This window comes from Sapajus apella, unplaced genomic scaffold, assembly GCF_009761245.1.
Source record: "Sapajus apella isolate SASKATOON/1434 unplaced genomic scaffold, GSC_monkey_1.0 scaffold137, whole genome shotgun sequence".
NCBI lineage: Eukaryota > Metazoa > Chordata > Mammalia > Primates > Cebidae > Sapajus > Sapajus apella.
In genome coordinates this window covers 1,809,683-1,827,812 of record NW_022437077.1, presented here as the reverse complement: position 1 = coordinate 1,827,812, position 18,130 = coordinate 1,809,683, and the positions used below count along the sequence as shown (strand labels likewise).

General features: G+C 48.9%; 2 protein-coding genes across 3 annotated transcripts; one reads left to right on the top strand and one right to left on the bottom strand.

Moving 5' to 3' along the window:
• On the top strand, positions 1-6,115 carry SYS1 (SYS1 golgi trafficking protein). 2 transcript variants are annotated; one of them, XM_032263675.1, is made up of 4 exons: positions 1-282; positions 496-660; positions 2,575-2,642; positions 3,828-4,421. In XM_032263675.1, exons 2-4 carry the CDS (start codon positions 499-501, stop codon positions 4,066-4,068), a joined length of 471 nt encoding a protein of 156 aa, XP_032119566.1. In that variant the 5' UTR covers positions 1-282; positions 496-498; the 3' UTR covers positions 4,069-4,421. The 2 variants fall into 2 exon arrangements, with proteins under 2 accessions (XP_032119566.1, XP_032119565.1); XM_032263674.1 differs by lacking the exon at positions 1-282 and having other exon boundaries at positions 326-660; positions 3,828-6,115.
• Positions 6,116-11,154: 5,039 nt separating this feature from the next.
• TP53TG5 (TP53 target 5) lies at positions 11,155-14,838 on the bottom strand. Its single transcript, XM_032263682.1, has 4 exons — positions 14,764-14,838; positions 14,430-14,560; positions 12,296-12,813; positions 11,155-11,274 (listed from the first exon to the last, which is right to left on the bottom strand). Exons 1-4 carry the CDS (start codon positions 14,836-14,838, stop codon positions 11,171-11,173), a joined length of 828 nt encoding a protein of 275 aa, XP_032119573.1. The 3' UTR covers positions 11,155-11,170.
• Positions 14,839-18,130: the final 3,292 nt, after the last annotated feature.

Below are 18,130 nucleotides of genomic sequence, written 5' to 3'. Positions count from 1 at the left end.
CGCATGTGCTCCGTTCGCTATTTGGCTGCCGGTACCAAGCACCCGCGGTGCAGGCAAAGGTTGAACCCACTACGCCTGCGCGACTTTAGCCCCGCCCCCTCCGCTGTTTTCCCCGGAAACGCTTCTTTCCTACGCAGCCGCTCCCGCCGCTGCGGTTGCTGGCGTTTTGCCTCTCTAGGCCGGTAGCGCCTCTCCTCCATGGTCCTGTCTGGCAGCGCTGTTTTGGTAGCCCACCGGTGAGGCCGGGCCATACTCGGAGACTTCGATCGTTGTCTGTCACTGGTGAGTAGACCCCAGAGGAGCTCGTGTACGGGCGGGGGCCGCGCAGCCGGAATGGGCTGGATTTCCCCTCATTCTGAGAATGGTTCTGTCCATCCCGCCTTCCCCCCAAGTCTTGGAATGGGCTCACCCCTCGGTCCCAGTCCCTCCTCCCGGGCGGGGCGGCGTTGCCATGGCGACGGGCCGCCGGCTGAGGCCCGGCTCATGTCCCTGCAGGGGATGGCGGGCCAGTTCCGCAGCTACGTGTGGGACCCGCTGCTGATCCTGTCGCAGATCGTCCTCATGCAGACTGTGTATTACGGCTCGCTGGGCCTGTGGCTGGCGCTGGTGGACGGGCTAGTGCGAAGCACCCCCTCGTTGGACCAGATGTTCGACGCGGAGGTAGGGTCCCCGGGCTGCTGCGGGTGGGGTCTCGGCCTCCCCGAAAAGGCTTTGTGGTTCAGCATTACTGGGCTGTAGATCTGGCTAGGCCACCTTCTTGCTCTGTAGCCCTGGGAAAGGGATTTCACCATTCTGAGTCGCAGCTGCCTCATCTATAGACTGGAATGACAACAGAGGCTGATTGGTACAAAGGAAAGGGCCTGGATGTTAACACAATAGATAGAAATGCGTTCCAGGCAACTCTGATACATTTCCGTTCTGAGACTCTGGGAAAGTGACTTAACTTCTCTGAGCTAGGTTCTCAGGTGCCACACCGGAGAGGGGCGGATAAAAGAGCATTCATGCGGGTACAGTGGAAACTGCCTGGACTTTGGGGTCAGACAGGCCTCCTTTAAGTTCCACTTACTAGTTGTGTGACCTGGGGCAAATGTCACCTCTGTGGGCTTGTTTTTCTGTCTTCAAAACCATAAGACTGGTTACAGAATGGTGGATTGCAATATAAAGAGCATGTGCTTTAGATTCAGAAAAGCAAGGGTTCAGTCTAGCTAAACATATACTACTAGCTGTGGGACCTTGGACAAGTTGCTTCCCCTTTCTGAGCCTTTTCTGAAAAGTGGGCAGAGTACTCCTGCCATGTGCCATGTCGCCCTCAACAAAATGTTACAAGGCCCAGAGGGGTTTAGGACTAAGAAAGTACTTTGTAAAATGTAGAGAAGGCCTGTAAGTTGTTGCATCTAAAAGGCAGTTGTGGGCTGGGTGGCTCACGCCTGTAACCCCAGCACTTTGGGAGGCCAAGGTGGACGGATCACGAGGTCAGGAGATCGAGACCATCCTGGCTAACATGGTGAAACCCTATCTCTACTAAAAATACAAAAATTAACCAGGCATGGTTGTGTGTTCCTGTAATCCCAGCTACTTGGAGGCTGAGGCAGGAGAATTAGTTGAACCCGGGAGGCAGAGGTTGCAGTGAGCTGAGAGCGCACCACTGCACTCTAGCCTGGGCAACAGAGCGAGACTCTATCTCAAAAAAAAAAAAAAAAAAAAATGCAGCTGTGGTGCATGCTGATGAGCACCATTCTTAGAGCCAGGAGACCTGGGATGGAGTCCTTGCTCCTGCTGCTTTTTCTCTATGTAGCCCTTGGGCAAGTTATTATCCAAAAAGAGGTAAGAATAAAAAGAAGAAGAATGGCTTTGTGAGGTTTTTGTAGGCATAATATGAGATTATGGATGTAAAAGACCTTTCTTTGTCAGCTGAAAGTGTGGTGCGGATGTTTGGCATTTGATAATGTGTTAGATAGTGGAGGTTGCACACCCACTGTGTGCCTAGTCGTGATCTCTGAGGAGCTGCCATCCTCCTGGGAAGAGCTGTGGGAATGCTGGGCTTTGTTGAAGAGCCATCTGATGCACACAACCTGAGTTCTAGACGAGGGATCAGCAAACCTTTCCTTAGAGGGTAAAGTAGTAAGGATTTTAGGTCACGGATTACTCAGCTCTGCCATTGTAGCGTAGAAACTGCTATAGATAAATATGTAAGTGAATAGGTATGGCTGTGTTTCAATAAAACTTTATGTACAGGAGCAGATACCTGGCCTATGGAGCCATAGTCAGCTGAATGCTCTTCTAGACTTTACTCTTGGTGTTTTGGGCATCTTAACTTGTCTTAGCTTTTACGTCCACCTTTGTAAAATGAGAATAATAATCCCTTTCCACCTGCTGTGAGAAACAAATGAAATTCCATAATGGATGTCTATGAAAGCACCTAGTTGGAAATAGGCTGCCGTACAGATGAAGGGAGGTATTATCTTCTGTGTTCTGGGAAGAATGCTGGTTTCTTAGGAGGTTTGCTAAGATCCTGGAGCCTGGGCTCTGCCAAGTCACTTCTCCAGCATATTTCCATTTGTGATTCTCCCTCAGATCCTGGGCTTTTCCACCCCTCCAGGCCGGCTCTCCATGATGTCCTTCGTCCTCAACGCCCTCACCTGGTGAGTATCACCAGTTTTGCTATCCAGCTTTTGGGTACTTAGCGCTGGGACTAACTTCCTAAGTTTGGACATGAGACAGGCTGGCACTTGTTTCTGGGGAGTTGTGAAGTAAAGTGGGTGACAGAGGCCAGTTCTGGGACCGGCTTTATCATGAGTCTTTTTCCATTGCTATTTTGACTTATCTGGAAAGCTCTTATGTCACTATGTTTGTGCTGCCTGCAAGACAACTTCCATCTCAGATTGCTTCCCCGATGTGGAGTGAGGTGAGGAAGGGATTCCACTGAGAGGCAGAAGAACTGGGTCCCGTCCTTGGTTTGTGTGCCATTGGCCAAGTTCCTTGCCATGGGCCTCAGGCTCCTCTTTTGTCCATGAGGGGTTGGACTGGGTGATGTCTAAGGTCACAGGTAACCATTGCCTGTCTCTTAAGAGGCAGTTTAGCATAGTGATCAAGGTCTCAGACGCTGAGGCAGACTCATTTGCTTTGAACCTCAGCTTTACCACTAGTCTAGTGACTTTGGGCAAGTTAATCTACCACAGTTTCCTCATCAGTAAAATGGGGCTACTAATATTACCTGCCTCATAGTTGTAAGGATTAAATAAGTTAATTCACAAGAAGGACTTAGAACAATATCTTGCACATTATTATGATTCTTGTCCTTATACTGGAGATTGAAAACTGATGGGCTGACTTTGACCTAAATTTGTCTTCCAGATAGGTTTCGTTTGGCTTACATAGATGCCAGCCCACACATGGTGTTTAAAACATTTTTTTTCACTTAGTTGAAAATCAGGCTATTTTATATAAAAATCCAGATTTCTGGCTTCTCTTGACTAATGGAATGACTGATTGATTCTAGGCCAACCTTCTAGCATGACAAGATTTGCCTAGATGCAAGTAGCTACTGCCCCCACTTTAGCTAGACATGTGTGCTTCAGGGTGTCACAATTCCCACCAATTCCTAGGATCCCCTAGTGACAATTGCCTTCAATCATCAAGCTTATGCTCAGTCAGCTTCACTCTCAACATTACCCGCCAGGTTCTTCTAGGCATCTGATATAACCCTTGCTTCACACTTATCTTGTCACTTCTGACCACTGTGCTGCCATCCTAATTGTCCCCACCCTCCCAAATAACCTAAGGCCAGGACAACCCAGTGACAACTCACTGCTGTCCTCTCCCCACAGTGCCCTGGGCCTGCTGCACTTCATCCGGCGAGGGAAGCAGTGTCTGGATTTCACTGTCACTGTCCATTTCTTTCACCTCCTGGGCTGCTGGTTCTACAGCTCCCGTTTCCCCTCGGCGCTGACCTGGTGGCTGGTCCAAGCCGTGTGCATTGCACTCATGGCTGTCATCGGGGAGTACCTGTGCATGCGGACGGAGCTCAAGGAGATCCCCCTCAACTCAGCCCCTAAATCCAATGTCTAGAATCGGGCCCTTTGGACATCCTGCGGGCACTTGGGCCGCTCAACACCTTGGGCTGCTCAGACCCTCCAGATGAGGTTCAGCCCAGATCTGAGAGGAACCCTGGAAATGTGAAGTCTCTGTTGGTGTTGGAGAGATAGTGAGGGCCTGTCAAAGAAGGCAGGTAGCAGTCAGCATGACAGCTGCAAGAATGGCCTCTGTCTGCTGAAGCCTTGGTATCTGAGAGGTCAGGAAGGGGACCTCTTTGAGGGTATTAACAGAATTGGAACCATGCCACTCTTGAGCCACAATACCTGTCACCAGCCTGTTGTTTTAAGAGAGAAAAGAAATCAAGGATATCTGATTGGAGCAAACCACTTCTTTAGTTATCTGTCTTACCTCCACGGGACAGCTGTTACCTTTGCAGTGCTGCCGAATCACAGCAGTTCTGTTTGGAGAAACACTTGGTTTCCGGATCCAGAGCCACAGAAAGAAATGTAGGTGTAAAGTATTAGGCTGCTGTCAGGGAGGGGATGACAGATGGAGGCATTAAGCACAAGGAAAATGCACAACCCGTGCCCTGTTATGCGCACGTGTGCATGTACCCAAGAACCTATGACTTTCTTCCAGTTCCTTCTACCAGGTCCCCATCCTGCTGCCAGCTCTCAACATAGCAGGCCATAGGACCCAGAGAAGAATCCCAGCATCGCTCAAAGTCTAACCTTCATCATAAAGACACTACCTGTCTTCTAGGAATGACCAGGCACCCAGCTCCCACTGGACTCCAGTTCTTTTCCCTGCCTTATTTAGAATTCTATGGCGGGAAGGGAATGATGGGTTCCCGGAGACAAGAAGCCCAACCTTCTGGCCTAGGCTGTGCTGATAGTGCTGAGGTAGATGGGAATTTGCTGCTAAGATTTTTCTTTGGGGTGGAATTTCCTCTGTGAGGGGCTTGCAGCTTTCGTTCCTGTGTATTTAAATACAGTATTTTCCACAGTTCTGCCTGTATTTGCTTTGTAATGCCACGGTTGAGATTGAGAGATATCAGTGCATTCAGGCAAGGGAACTTGAAAGAATGATTAGGGCACCTTCTCCCTTACCTGGACCCCAGAGCCATTCCTCCATTCGGTTAAAATACTCAGTGCAGGGAACTCTTGCATCCTGTCTTCTCCACTTGCAGCCTCCCTTATTATGCCTCAAATGAACCACATGGTTCTTGGGTTCCCTTTCTCACTTGCTAGTGGTTTCTGAACATGTTCAATGGAGCGCACAATCTAGACCCACTTCCGCATTGAAACCTTCACTATTCCTCTTTGGGTTCTTTAGAACCTTCCCAAGGAAGCTGTCAGTTTTCAGCTCTCAGTGTTATGGTAGCACAGATGAGTTTTGCTGTCTCCCTGAGAAGCCCATCTGACCTCCTGGCTCTCAGCCCTACAGAGTAGGGAGTTGATGCCAACAGGATGAAGGTTTAGGGGTAAACATGCCTGGGAAGAGACTGGGAATGTTCTAGGGTAAGGCACCTCAGTAACTCATGGTGCCTTGTTGGAAGGAAGCAGTTTGTTAATGGAGCACAGTAATCCTGGCTGCAGGGTCTAGGAGGTAAGACCAGCTGGGATGACCTTCCCTGGATGGATCGATTTCCCTCCAGACACCACAAACTCTACAGGCACATGACTGACTTTGAAAGAACACACATCATGTGGCTGCTGTCACCCTTGACCAGCTGTGGTGGTAGTTACTCCATCCGTGGTTGGAGCACCTCTTCTGGATTCACTTCAAGGTCTTGTGCCTATTTTTCTGCATATCTTCTGTGATGACAAATCTCTGTCCCTTGAGTGTTAATTTGAGTTTTAGAAAGGGCCAAAAGTCACACAATCCAAACTTTTTTTCAGCAATGTGGAGACTGAGTTGCATGATAGGTGGGGATCAAAAATATTTGACCTTAGTGAGATTCTTATAATTTCTAAAGTAACAATAAGAGCAGTTTTTAGAGTTGAGCTCCAGAGAGGGCAGGGCAATGGCAGTGACATGCTTGTCAGTTTATTAATATATAACATATATTGAGTGCTTAGGAGGTGACCAGCAGTGTGGGCTGAGTGCTTTATGTCTCTTTTCTCAATCTTCACAAGAACCCTCTGAAGTAAGGAGTAACATCATCTATATCTTACAGATAAAGGAACTGTAAGGAACTTACCCAAGGTGACTTTTTAGGAGCTGGCAGAGGCAGGATTTGGGCTCTGGTAGTGATATTAATAAGCTTATTTTGGAGAGGTCAAGAGTTAGGGATGTATAAGTTCTGACTGGTTAAACAGTCTGGTTAAATAGTCTTTATCACCTTATAATCATATCTTCTTGTCCTGCCGTATTGTTTTAAATACCAAGGATGAACAGTAGATTATAAACATTACTAGCTTTCTAAGAAAAGCTGATATGCAGTACATTAAATATAGCCAGAGATTTCTTTTTCTTTTTTTTTTTTTTTTTGAGACAGGGTCTCACTTTGTCACCCAGGCTGGAGTGCAGTGGTGTGATCTTGGCTTGCCATAGCCTCAACCTCCAGGCTCAAGTGATCTTCCTGCCCCAGCACCCCCCAGTAGCTGGAACTATACACACGTTACCATGCCTGGCTAATTTTTTTTTTTTTTTTTTTTTTTTTTTTTTTTTAGAGATAGGGCAGGCTTTGTCACTTTTCCCAGGCTGGTTTCGAACTCCTGGGCTCAAGCGATCCGCCTGCCTTGGTCTCCCGAAGTGCTGGGATAACACGTGTGAGCCATGAAGCCCAACTGGCCTTTTTTTTCTTTTTTTTGAGACTGTGTTTCTCTCCAACTTCATCACCCAGACTGGAGTGCAGTGGCCGGATCTCGGCTCACTACAACCTCTGCCTCATGGATTAAAGTAATTCTCATACTTCAGCCTCCCAAGTAGCTGGAATTACGGGCACGCAGCACCGTTCTTGGCTAATTTTTGTATCTTGCATAGAGATGGGGTTTCATTATGTTAGCCAGGCTGCTCTCAAAGTCCTTGCCTCTCAAGTGATCCACCCACCTTAGCCTCCCAAAGTGCTGGGATTACAGACATGAGCCACTGTGCCTGGCGTTGACCAGAGATTTTCAATTGATCTTAGGAATATGGGAAATCTATTTCCAAAGGATAAAGGATGGTACCTAGGTAAGAGAGCTACTTCTAGCCCTCTGCTGAGTTGGCATATCCCTTAACTATCCAGGTGTCTGAAGTTGACCTCCCTTTATCCCACCCACCACCTGAACTCGGACCATTCAGAGACAGAAGTGGAGACTCCTGCATAGCTCGTGCTCAGAATAGTTTATAACTCTGAAAGGAGGACAGGAAAGGAGAGAGATGTCTGGCTCAGAGGGTACTTCTAACCCCTCACTCTAGGCAGCCCTGTACATATGGGAGTGCCAAATGGGAGCCAAGATGGCAGCCAGCAGACATCAGGGGGTAGAATCGGAAGCTCCAGGACCCTCAACATCCTGGAGGGTACACAGCTCACACAGGCTCCCCTGGACAGGAATCCCCTTGGACTCCTTCCTCAGCAACTCCCAGGTCCGAGTAGCTTCCTTCTGCCAGTCCCAGAAGGCAGGCAGTGCACAGGTGTGGAACACCTCCTTGTACTGGCAGCCCGGGGACCACACAGTCTCAGAAGCAGGGCCTCTGGGAACCTAGGGCAGGAGGAATAGGGATAGTAGAATCAAGGTATAGGAGAACTCCTCTGTGGAGAGATGAAAAACCACTGTCTTAAGGTTTTTTGTTGGAAAGTAATAAAGGGTGGTAGAAACAGCATTGAGGCAGGAGGAAATAGAGGGAACTGAGGGTTTGAATCCCTGCTCTACCACTACCTGGGCAAGTCACAGTCATAGGGGTCCAATTCTGGAAGGCTTTAGAGAGCTGCAGTGGAGTGGAAAGTCCAGGAGTCCCATTACTAGCTGTAAGATCTTGGGTAAGCTCTGTAATCTCCCCTACCTAGGTTTCCTCATATGTAAAATGAAGGTCATATGATACATACGTCCCTGGATTTTTTTTTTTTTTTTTTCCTGGTGGGGCAACACTTAATTCCATAAAATGAAAAAAGTGTTCCTTCCTTGGTTTTATTGTGAAGATGCAATGAAATGTCACATGTAAAGCACTAGCACAGCACCTGGCACGTAGGAAGTGATCCATAATTCTAGGCAATTATTAGGCTACCGCTGCCCCCCTATCCATTTTACAGAAGAAGAGGCACCTTCCTTCTGAGCCTTGTGTTTTCAAATGTTAGTTGGGGGATAGGCTTGCCAGTCCTCTAGGTACCACTACCAAGTATTGAGTTCCTGTCTGCTAGGTACTGCAAAGTGATTTATGTGTCTTCTTACTTAGTCCTATAAGGTAAGCACCACTATTTCCCCCATTTTGCAGACAAAGAGACGGGGGGTAAACTTTTTCCCCACTACAGAGTTGACAAGAAGCTAGGCCTGTCTGCCTCAAAAGCCTCATCCTCTTTTCACCATCCAGTTATGTTCATGTGTGATCCAGACAATTGTGAGAGGGACACTCTTGGGGATCTAGATGCCGTATTAGTAAAAGGTTGTGAATATAAACATACATTTGGCTTGTCAAAAAGCAGCTAGTGCCTTCAAGGTGGGTAGTGAGGTAGCTGCTGATAAGTGAGAAATGGAGCCAGGACTAGCCACAGGGTTTTATTATAATGGCAAAGGCCCGGGTGGGTGGCGTGGGAAAAGGCCAAACATTTGTTCACTGCCGCACAAACTGGCTTCTCCTACATCAAGCTTGATTCGCTTAAAACCCCCTGAACCAGACATCAGTATCACTATTTAATAAACATGAAATAGGCTCAGAGAGATCATGTGACTTCAGAAAAGTCACTCAATATAAAATCAGATTCAAACACTAATTTTTTCCCAGTTAACTGTTAGGCAGCCATATCTGGGGTGGCATCCTCCCCAAATCAGTGTTACTGGGCCCAGAAGAGGAGCCTTGGATTGAAGTCATTAAACAAAAGGAGAGTGGTAGTGGGGAGACCCCAGTTGTGAAATTGCGGGAGGTGAGTGGCCAAAGGCCTAACTAAGTGCTTGGGCAGGTGATAGAGGTGGAAGGAGTGTACTGCTGGGACTCACTCACTCCCAGGCCTGCACCTTGCTGCCGTGGCCATGCCGGGTCCCTGTCTTCACACACAGCCCTCCCCTCTACTTGATGGCATTCCCAGTGGGCAACTGGGGCCCAACTCCAACTCTCTGGAGTAAAGTGGAAGTTGCCAGTCTCACCCAGGCCCACCCCAACCCAGCCTCCACTTGGGGCTCCCTGGGCAGACTCCCATGAAGGCTAGTGCAAGGGGGCTCCCCAGAAAGGGTCAGATTCTCTAGTTGGGAGGGCACTGTCTTGACTGCCTGCTGATAGCGCGCTCAGGACAGAAGTTCACGCAAAGGTTGATGGAATGGAAGAGTGAGTAGATTATTTTCCTTTTTTTTTCTTTTTTTTGAGACGGAGACTTGCTCTGTAGCCCAGGCTGGAGTGCAGTGCCACAATCTTGGCTCACTGCAGCCTCCGCCTCCTGAGTTCAAGGGATTCTCCTGCCTCAGCCGCCTGAGAAGCTGGGACTACAGGCCTAAGCCACTATGCCCACCAGGCTAATTTTTGTATTTTTGGTAGAGATGGGGTTTCATCATGTTGACCAGGATGGTCTCAATCTCCTGACCTCGTGATCCACCTAAAGTGCTGAGATTACAGGCATGAGCCACCATGCCTGGCCGTAGATATTATTTTCAAAAGTTGATGGAATTGAAGAAACCCAGCAAGGGAACCGCAATGGATACTGTTCAGGAAATGGGCTGGAGTGCAAGCGGGGTGGGAAGACCGCTGGAAGTGGAGGTTATTGGGGTGGATGCTGCGTGGGAAGTGGGGGGATGGTGGGGGCGGAGCTAGACAACGTAGGTGAGCTCCAGGAAGATTGCGCTGGAAAGGGGACCTCGGGAGCGGGCTGCAGGGGTACCCAGCCTTCTTGAGAGCAACCGCTATGCGGTGCTAAGCAGTCCCCACGCCGTGGCTCCGCCCAGGCTGGTCCCAGCGGCTTCTGATGCCCAGTCTTGGTGCCCAGTGGAGGGGTGGGGAGGAGCGTGCGAGTAGGCGGGGTAGGGGCGGAGTCCATCCAATCGTTCTCCCTCTCTCCCAAACTGAATCTCTATCTTCATCGCTGCTCTGACCCCCAACCCTGGAGAGCTCTGCTTCCCTCAGTGGCTCCACTGCTCTCCCGAGGGCGCCCACCCCACTTAGCCTGCTTCCGGGGAATATGGAGGTCTTGATCCCAAGAAAACTCGGCTCCCTCGGGCTTTCCTCTCCCCACGACGTGGTTAGGGTCCTGACAGAGGATGACCCCGGCCAGATGGAGTCGACCAGGGCTTGAGGTTGAAGCTTTGGATTGAGGGTGGGCCTGCCATGTCACACTGGAGCAGCAGGGATGCAGTACCATCTCCCCCGCCTGACCCAGTGCCTTCTGTGATCTGTGACCAAGGCAGGACACATTTGGAGGTGCAGCTGACGTCCACTTTGACATCCACTTTTTGACACCAGCTGCAATGCAATCAGTTTTTGACCGTCAGTTTTTGACAATCAGGTCGCAGTGCATGCGCATGACCCACAGGGTGCTGGGGCTACTCCACCTGCCTCGCGGCTTCTGAGTAGGCTCGCATTTCGCCTTTTCCCTTTCTTGGGACAATGGAATGGGGAGCAACCAGGAGACCTAGTTTAGAGCCCTTGCTCTTGCCGCTTTCTAGCTGAATGAATCTGGACAAGTTACTTTCTGCCCCACCACCGCGGTTTCCTCTTGTGGGCTCACGGGGCGATTGTGAGGCACCTCATACCCAGGAAGCACAGGAGCTGACTTCATAGAGCGCGCCACTCAGGAGACCAGCTCGCGGAGGTGGGGGAGGGGTGCAGCTCCTTGGCTTCTTTGGGTCTAGACTGAGTTTAGGTGCCTCGGGGTAAGGGTGGGGGAAGCCCGAAGCCGTGACACAGGCTCTCTTCCACCTCTACCGAAGGCCTGTTTCCTTCATCCTTCCCAGCCCCAGACAAGCAAGCAGAGTAAGCAGTATTAGTCTTAGGTGCCATATGGAAGATTTTATTTGTAGACTCGTGAATTTCCCCACTCATCCTTCCCCTTCAGCTGATTGTGCGATCTCCACCCTCTATTCGCACCTCTGGCTCCCATCCAGGTCATATCACCTGCCAGCAGAGACCTCGATGTTAGGCGCTAAGGCTGTCCCCAGGGGGCGCTGGTCGTTTGGGGAGCGGCCGCAGGGACAAGGGTTCTGTGGAAGTGGGTCGGAAATGGCTTTGCTAAAAAGGGAAAGCCTTCCTTTAAACTAGATGCAGTGGGCACTCACCCCTTTCCTTTCATGGGATTTTAATTCTCCCACGAAAGGGCTGGAGTATTTCTTCTTGTTTTGCTAAGGAACTTTCTGGTCAAAGTAAGTCTCTTTTTTTTTTAGACAGGGCCTCGCTCTGTTGCCCAGGGTAGAGTGCAGTGGCAAAGTCACAGCTCACTGCAGCCTCGACCTCCTGGGCTCAAGCGATCCTCTGACCTCAGCCTCCCAAGTAGCTGACACTACAAGTGCGAGCGACCACATCGGACTAATTTTTAAATTTTTTTGTAGAGACTGTGTCACAGTAGTTGCCCAGGCTGGTCTTGAACTGCTGGCCTCAAGCAGTCTTCCTGCCTTGACCTCCCAAGGTGCTGGGATTACAGGCATGAGCCACCATGCTTAGCGTGTTCACAGTAAATCTTATTTGAGGCATGAATAAATCAAACATAAATGGAGAGTTGAATTGGTCTAAGAGGGAATGGGATGCAGCAAAGCCCTATTTGACCACCTCCCTCCTCCCACATTTGGAAATCCTTAAACCAGCTTACTTAGGCCTCTGACTGTGAGATTCAGAGCCACAGCAGTTTCCACCCCTGCTAAGGCCTTCAGGCAATGAGATGGTTCACTTTAGTACCCACAAATCCAGTGCCACTCCTTCCCCAGATCCCCTAGCTGTATCCTGGGAGGCCTCAGCCTAGCCACTAGCCTGCTACATGATGTTGGTCTAAGGCTTCCCCCTCTAGACATGAAGGTGCAGCCTCCCAGCACTGCCAGCCACACACCACTCAAGACTCCAGATCCTGAGCCTTGACTGTGGGGCCCAGCTCTGGGCCTGGCTTGGGGCTTGCATCTCACCTGGCCTGGCAGTGGTGTTGTGACACCCACCTTGTATGGACGCCACATAGGCATTTCAAGTGATGCGGAGCAGAAGCGGGTGCAGCGGCGCTTGACCCAACGCAGGGTGGAGGGTCTGCACATCACCCGGGGTGCCGGGAGGTGGATTCGTGTGGGCAGCCCCTCAAACCAAATCCACTGGTCGGCCACATCCAGCTGCTTCCTATCCCCCATGGGAGTTCTGTGGTGCTGGGGCTTAATGACGATGACTCGGAGGCCCTCAGTGAGTGGTTGCCTCCCCTGGGCTCCAGGGTTCAAGCCTTGACCCCTCGGTGTCCCTGGAACCTCAGGCTCTACCTGCTTTTCTTTCCATGGCATTGCTGCCAATGACGTTTTTGCCTTGTTCCTCATCCCTGACTGCACCTGGGGCTTCCACTCCTTGTACTCTTTCTTCTTAGAGTCCCCTGTGGACTCTAATCTCTTGGACCTGAGCTCCTTCTTGGAACTCTCGATCTCCTGGAACTCTTCATTATTTTGTTTCGCTTTATTGCAGGCACTGTTTTCCCTGGCAGGGAGAGGAAAGGTAGTCAGCAGAGCAGGACCAAGGCCCTGGTCCTGGCCCCTAGCCTTGCCCCGAGACAGTTGCTATGTAGCCAGCTCAGGGGAGCCTGTTAAAAAAGCTAGAGGGGCTGCCAAGAAACTTCCCTACTGCCCAGAGGCCTTGTGCTGGTGTGAGGGGATGTGATAAGCATTGGCAGAAGGGATGTGAGAGTCTGGGAAGGTGAAGCCATGGCTAGGAGTTAAGGCCCCTAGGAATGGATATTGTCTTTATCATCTGCCACTAGATTAGGGTTCTGTTTCTCTGGACTTCAGCTGGGAGGGTGAACAGTCCAGTAGTTTTCCTAAATTGTGCTCCAAGAAACCTTAGCGTTCTGAGGAGGTGTCTCAATGTCAACCTGAGACCCACTGGGGGCAAGATGAGGGCAGGATACCTCCCCCCTGCCCAGAGCAACACAACTGGGGCTTGGGGACAGATATTTGAACAGGTTTTACTGTTTTAATAAAGTTGGAAAACTGTTCAAGACCAGGCTGGGTGACATGGTGAGACCCTGTCTCCATACAAAAAAAATTTTTTAATTTGGAAAATGATGGGGCTGATCCTTCTAGCTCTGTGTTTCCTGATTGTCCGCAGCTAGAAGCCAAATCAGAAAGAGGAGACCAGAGAGGTGGCCTTGGCAGAAATATTAAATGCTGAGTCTTTCCCAAAGAGTGCCTGTAACAGACTGGGCCCCCTGCAAACCCTCCAGTGGCAACACCATCCTAGCCCACTGTGTGGAGAGACGTGAGGCCTTGGGCTGCAGATAATGGCAATACTGTGATGACAGTAATGGCTTCTGCTGATTGAGCGCCTGCTCTATGCCAGACTCAGGATCCTTACAACAGTTCTGTGAGGTAGGAGGCAGTGCAGCAGAATGGCTTACAGAGCACAGATTCTGCTTCTGCCCTTACTCCTATGTGATTTGGGCAAGATGTTTACCCTCTCAGAGCCTTTGCTTCCTCATCTATAAAACTAGGATAATTCTGTCCACCTAACAGGATTGCTGTGAAGAATAAACTAAATGGGAAACTTCTTAAGTGCTTAGCACGGTAGATGGCATTTAGCAGGCACTAATCAATGTTAGCTTTCTTAATATCCTCATGTGACTTATGAGGAAATAGTTTGAACCTGTCTCGGAGGCATGGTAAAAAAATAAAAAGAAATTCATAAAGAAACTGAGCCTCACCAAGACTAATTAATCCTCAGATTTCAGGGGTCAGTCTGCAGGTGACTTTCTGGGTTATACTGACTTGCAAGGGGAGGAGGAGGAGTGACCTGTCTCAGTGCCCCAGGGTGAAGTGAGGGCCACAATTGGATGACTACAGCCATTATTATGGCCACAGCTCTGACATCAGACAGGAATGGCTTCAAATCCTAGCTCTGCTGCCTATCAGTTGAGTTAACTGAGTGAGGCAAATCATTTCATCTCTCGAACCTCAGCTCTCCAGCAGTAAAATAGAGTTAATAAATACCTCTCTCACAGAGCCGTTGTGAAAATGAGACTGAATTCCTTAGCACAATGCCTATTCCCAGTAAGACGGCATTTGGGTCCATTGTGGGGGCCACCGGTGGCCCATGCTTACCCAGAGGAGATGCGGAGGATCTTTGGAACACTGAGCAGTGAATTCCAACATCTTTTGGCCAGGTTATGCAGTTGTTGAATCCGGCGGTTCGAGCTCTTGAGTAGCTTCAAAAGTGACAAGTTTTTTAACACCTGCCAGGGTCAAGAAACCAGGTAAATAGAAGCTTCAGCTCTCCTGGACAGCCTCCCTCTCTCCTGCCTGCCTCTGGCTCCGCTCAGCCAAGGGCTGGCCTGCTGGCTCCTGTGGGCTGAGTGGCCACTCAGCCTGGCAACCAGGGCAGCACTGCATGAGTATATGAGCTCCCCCAAGCTGGGGCCAAAACAGGGCATCTCACCATTCTCAGACGGTTCCTCTCAATTACTTTGCTCACAGACTGCTCTGTCTTGTCCTGTGGTTTCTCATCTTGCATCTGAGGGACAGAGGGTAAGAGAGAGACATAACCCCAGAAGAATCAGCAAGGCATGGTGCCTCATGCCTGTAATCTCAGCACTTTGGGAGGCTGAGGTGGGTAGATTGTTTGAGGTCAGGAGTTCGAGACCAGCCTGGCCAACATGGTGAAACCTCAGCGCTATTTAAAAAAATACAAAAATTAGCCAGGTGTGGTGGCATATGCCTGTAGTCGCAGCTACTCAGGAGGGTAAGGCAGGAGAATCGTTAGAACCCAGGAGATGAAGGCTGTAGTCAGCTGAGATCTTGCCACTGCACTCCAGCCTGGATGTCAGAGTGAGACACTAGAGGAATCCTCCTGAAATCCTCCGTATGCCTCTCCATTTGACTGAGCAGGGTTCGACCAATCCTAGGCTGGGAGTTTTGTCATCTTGGTCTGGGGACAGAACTGGGAGACCATTTTCTTCCCTTCACCCTTCACCCTTCACCTTTCCCTTTTCTCCCATGCTGAAAAGCCCCTGTCCTTGGCATGGTGGACTCTTTGTGAAGGTCCCCTCTAAGGACTCACCCCCCTCCCCAGGGTCTAGTCCCAAGTCTGACCTTGGAAACCCTGCTACTCTTGAGCCTCTTCTTTGCTGATGGACTCATGCTGGGGCTCTGAGACCTCAGAGACGAATGGAGCAAGACCACTGCCAGGCACCCACCCTGCTCCTCTCAGTTCAGCCAGCACTCAGGCTGGGCATCAAATGGTGGTGCTGTCTCTGTACCACCTGTAGCTGTGACATCACTGAAATGTGACAGCAGCAGGGCTGGGTCTCCAAGGAGTGTACATAGCAGAGGTGAGGGGTAGAGGGTGAGAAACAAATACAGACAGTAGGTGACAGACAACTGTGTACATTGTCACAACTTCCCTGTGAGGTAAGAGGATTATCTCCTCTTTTTAAATGAGGAAGCCAAGGTTCAAAGAGGTTGAATAATTTACTCAAGGCCCCACTAGCTCTAGCCCAGCTAGATCATAGTGGGCTGGAAACCTAACCAAGGTCTAATAGTGAACCCATGAAACCAATGATTCCCAAACCATGCTCATCCATTCAGTCATGTTGCCTGTTTTGACTGGCTGCCTGCTATATGCCAGGTGCTTTTTCTAAGTGCTAAAATAACAGGAAATTCTTGCCCTGAAGCTTACATTCTACTGGAGGAGAAACAGTGTGTGTACTTGTAAATGTTTAATAGTGGGCTTTCTAAAGCAAAATGTATGTATGTGTATTCTAAATTTTACTGATAGAAATAAATAATAAAATTCTATGATATTCTTTTTTTTGTAACTTCCATTAGTGAGTTGCTTCTTACAGTATGCTTTTCTTGGATTTTGCCTAACCCTTCTATTTATAGCCAACCTATGGTTGTGATGGATAAAGAAGTATAATACCAACATTAATGCTGGTATTTTCATTTACACTAAACAGTAAGAAGGTGGAAAAGTGAAACAACAGAGATACTGAAATCTAACTCATTTATCAATGACTTGATTGACCTATTTGCTGAATTGGACCATAGTTTTTGAATACTGGAAGTATATTTCTCAGATTCTTTTTGTTATTTACAATCAAACAACTATGGACAGGACAGTTGCTTATGTTTTCTCTTTTATGTTGTTTTTGGAAGGTCTTTTTTCAGATCTATATATGATTTATATATGATATATTTTTACTGTACAGATAGGCAGAAAGAATCCTAAGAACACAGATAATAGTAAAAGGTAGTAAAAAAAATAGAAAATGACAAGTTTAAACATTTTTTACCTTTGTTTTTCATATCATTTATTTAATTTGAAGTTGATAGAAATTAAATTTTAATGATAGTCATGCTTAACAAGCAGCCTGCAGAATTCCTAGAAGTGTAACAGTAGACTTTTGTGAGCCCTTATGAGTCAGCTCCAGTATGCCAGTCCTACGTCAGATGGAAATAAGTGCCTGGAGAACAGTAAACAGGGCCAAGGGCATAGGGAGGGCAAGGGTAGAGAGTTTGGTAGATTAAAAAGGTGGTCTAGGAAAGATTCATCAACAGGATGAGATTTGAGCAGACACCTGAGAAAGAAGGGAAAGAGGAGAATGAATGGTGGTGGGAGAAGATGAGGCAGAGAGGGAGTCGTGGTGGGTTAGGCAGATCACAGCAGGCTTTGACGGGCGCTGGCTGCCCTGAATCTCTGGTGCCCAGCTGGCTGCATCAGAATGGTATGAAGAGCTTGTGAAAAACATCTTTGTGGGCATCACCCCATTCAGCAGGCCAATCAGATACCCAATCAAGTGTGGGACCCACTCCACACCATTCTACTTCTAGCAGTGAGAGATGTGCATTCACAGAGTGTGCTTAGCTCTGAATAGAGGGGTGAGGAGCCAACCCTAGGCTGTGGGACAGCTTCTCACATATAAAAATCCTTTCCTGTCAGATCCTTTCTTATTAGAGTGAAGGTTAGGTAGGGGGTTAAACTGCTGCTGTGGCCTAGAAGAAAGCAATGTGGTGATTTGGCAAGGAAGAGACAGAGGGTACTCCCTCTCTCCCTCCTGTCTACCCTGATACTCCTTGGCTGCTCTTCCTGCTCAGACATCCCTCTCCTTGCACACACTTTCAGCTCTGATCAACTGGACTTCACTGAACAATGGCTGCTCTGAGACCCTGGCACCTGGCAGCCTGCATCAGAATCACCTATACCTGCCACTCAGCCCCCAAGCTCTGAGGGCTGGGGAATCACTGGGTGCTAGGCACTGAGGGACAGCAACATTACAGACAGAGCATGCCTCTAGGTTTACAGGCCAAGGGGAGAGGTACTTCTAGAATGTAGACTCCTCAAGGCCAGGGATTTGTATCTGTTTTATTCATTGATAAGCCCCCAGATCCCGGAACAGTGCCTGGTGGATAACAGGTGCCCAGAAAGGTTTTTTTTTTTTTTTTTTTTTTTTTTGTTGTTGTTGTTGTTTGTTTGTTTTTTGAGAGGGAATTTCGCTCTTGTTGCTCTGGCTGGAGTGCAATGACGCAATCAGGAGTTTGAGATCAGCCTGGCCAACATGGTGAAACCCTGTCTCTACTAAAAGTACCAAAATTGGCCAGGCATGGTGGCGGGCGCCTAAAATCCCAGCTACTTGGGAGGCTGAGGCAGGAGAATCACTTGAATCCAGAGGGTCAGGGTTCCAGTGAGCTGAGATTACACCACTTCATTCCAGCCTGGGTGAAAGAGCGAAACCCCGTCTCAAAAAAAAAGAAAAAAAAAAAATTTCCTTCTCTTTTAAGGCTGAATAATATTCCATTGATTCCAT

Coding starts and splice junctions, on each gene's coding strand:
- SYS1 (XM_032263674.1), top strand. CDS start 334: ATGGGCTGGATTTCCCCTCATTCTGAGAATGGTTCTGTCCATCCCGCC. Junction 661..2,574: donor ACCAGATGTTCGACGCGGAG/GTAGGGTCCCCG, acceptor ATTCTCCCTCAG/ATCCTGGGCTTTTCCACCCC. Junction 2,643..3,827: donor GTCCTCAACGCCCTCACCTG/GTGAGTATCACC, acceptor CTCTCCCCACAG/TGCCCTGGGCCTGCTGCACT.
- TP53TG5 (XM_032263682.1), bottom strand. CDS start 14,838: ATGCAAGATGAGAAACCACAGGACAAGACAGAGCAGTCTGTGAGCAAA. Junction 14,561..14,763: donor AGAGGAACCGTCTGAGAATG/GTGAGATGCCCT, acceptor TGACCCTGGCAG/GTGTTAAAAAACTTGTCACT. Junction 12,814..14,429: donor ATCCTCCGCATCTCCTCTGG/GTAAGCATGGGC, acceptor TCTCCCTGCCAG/GGAAAACAGTGCCTGCAATA.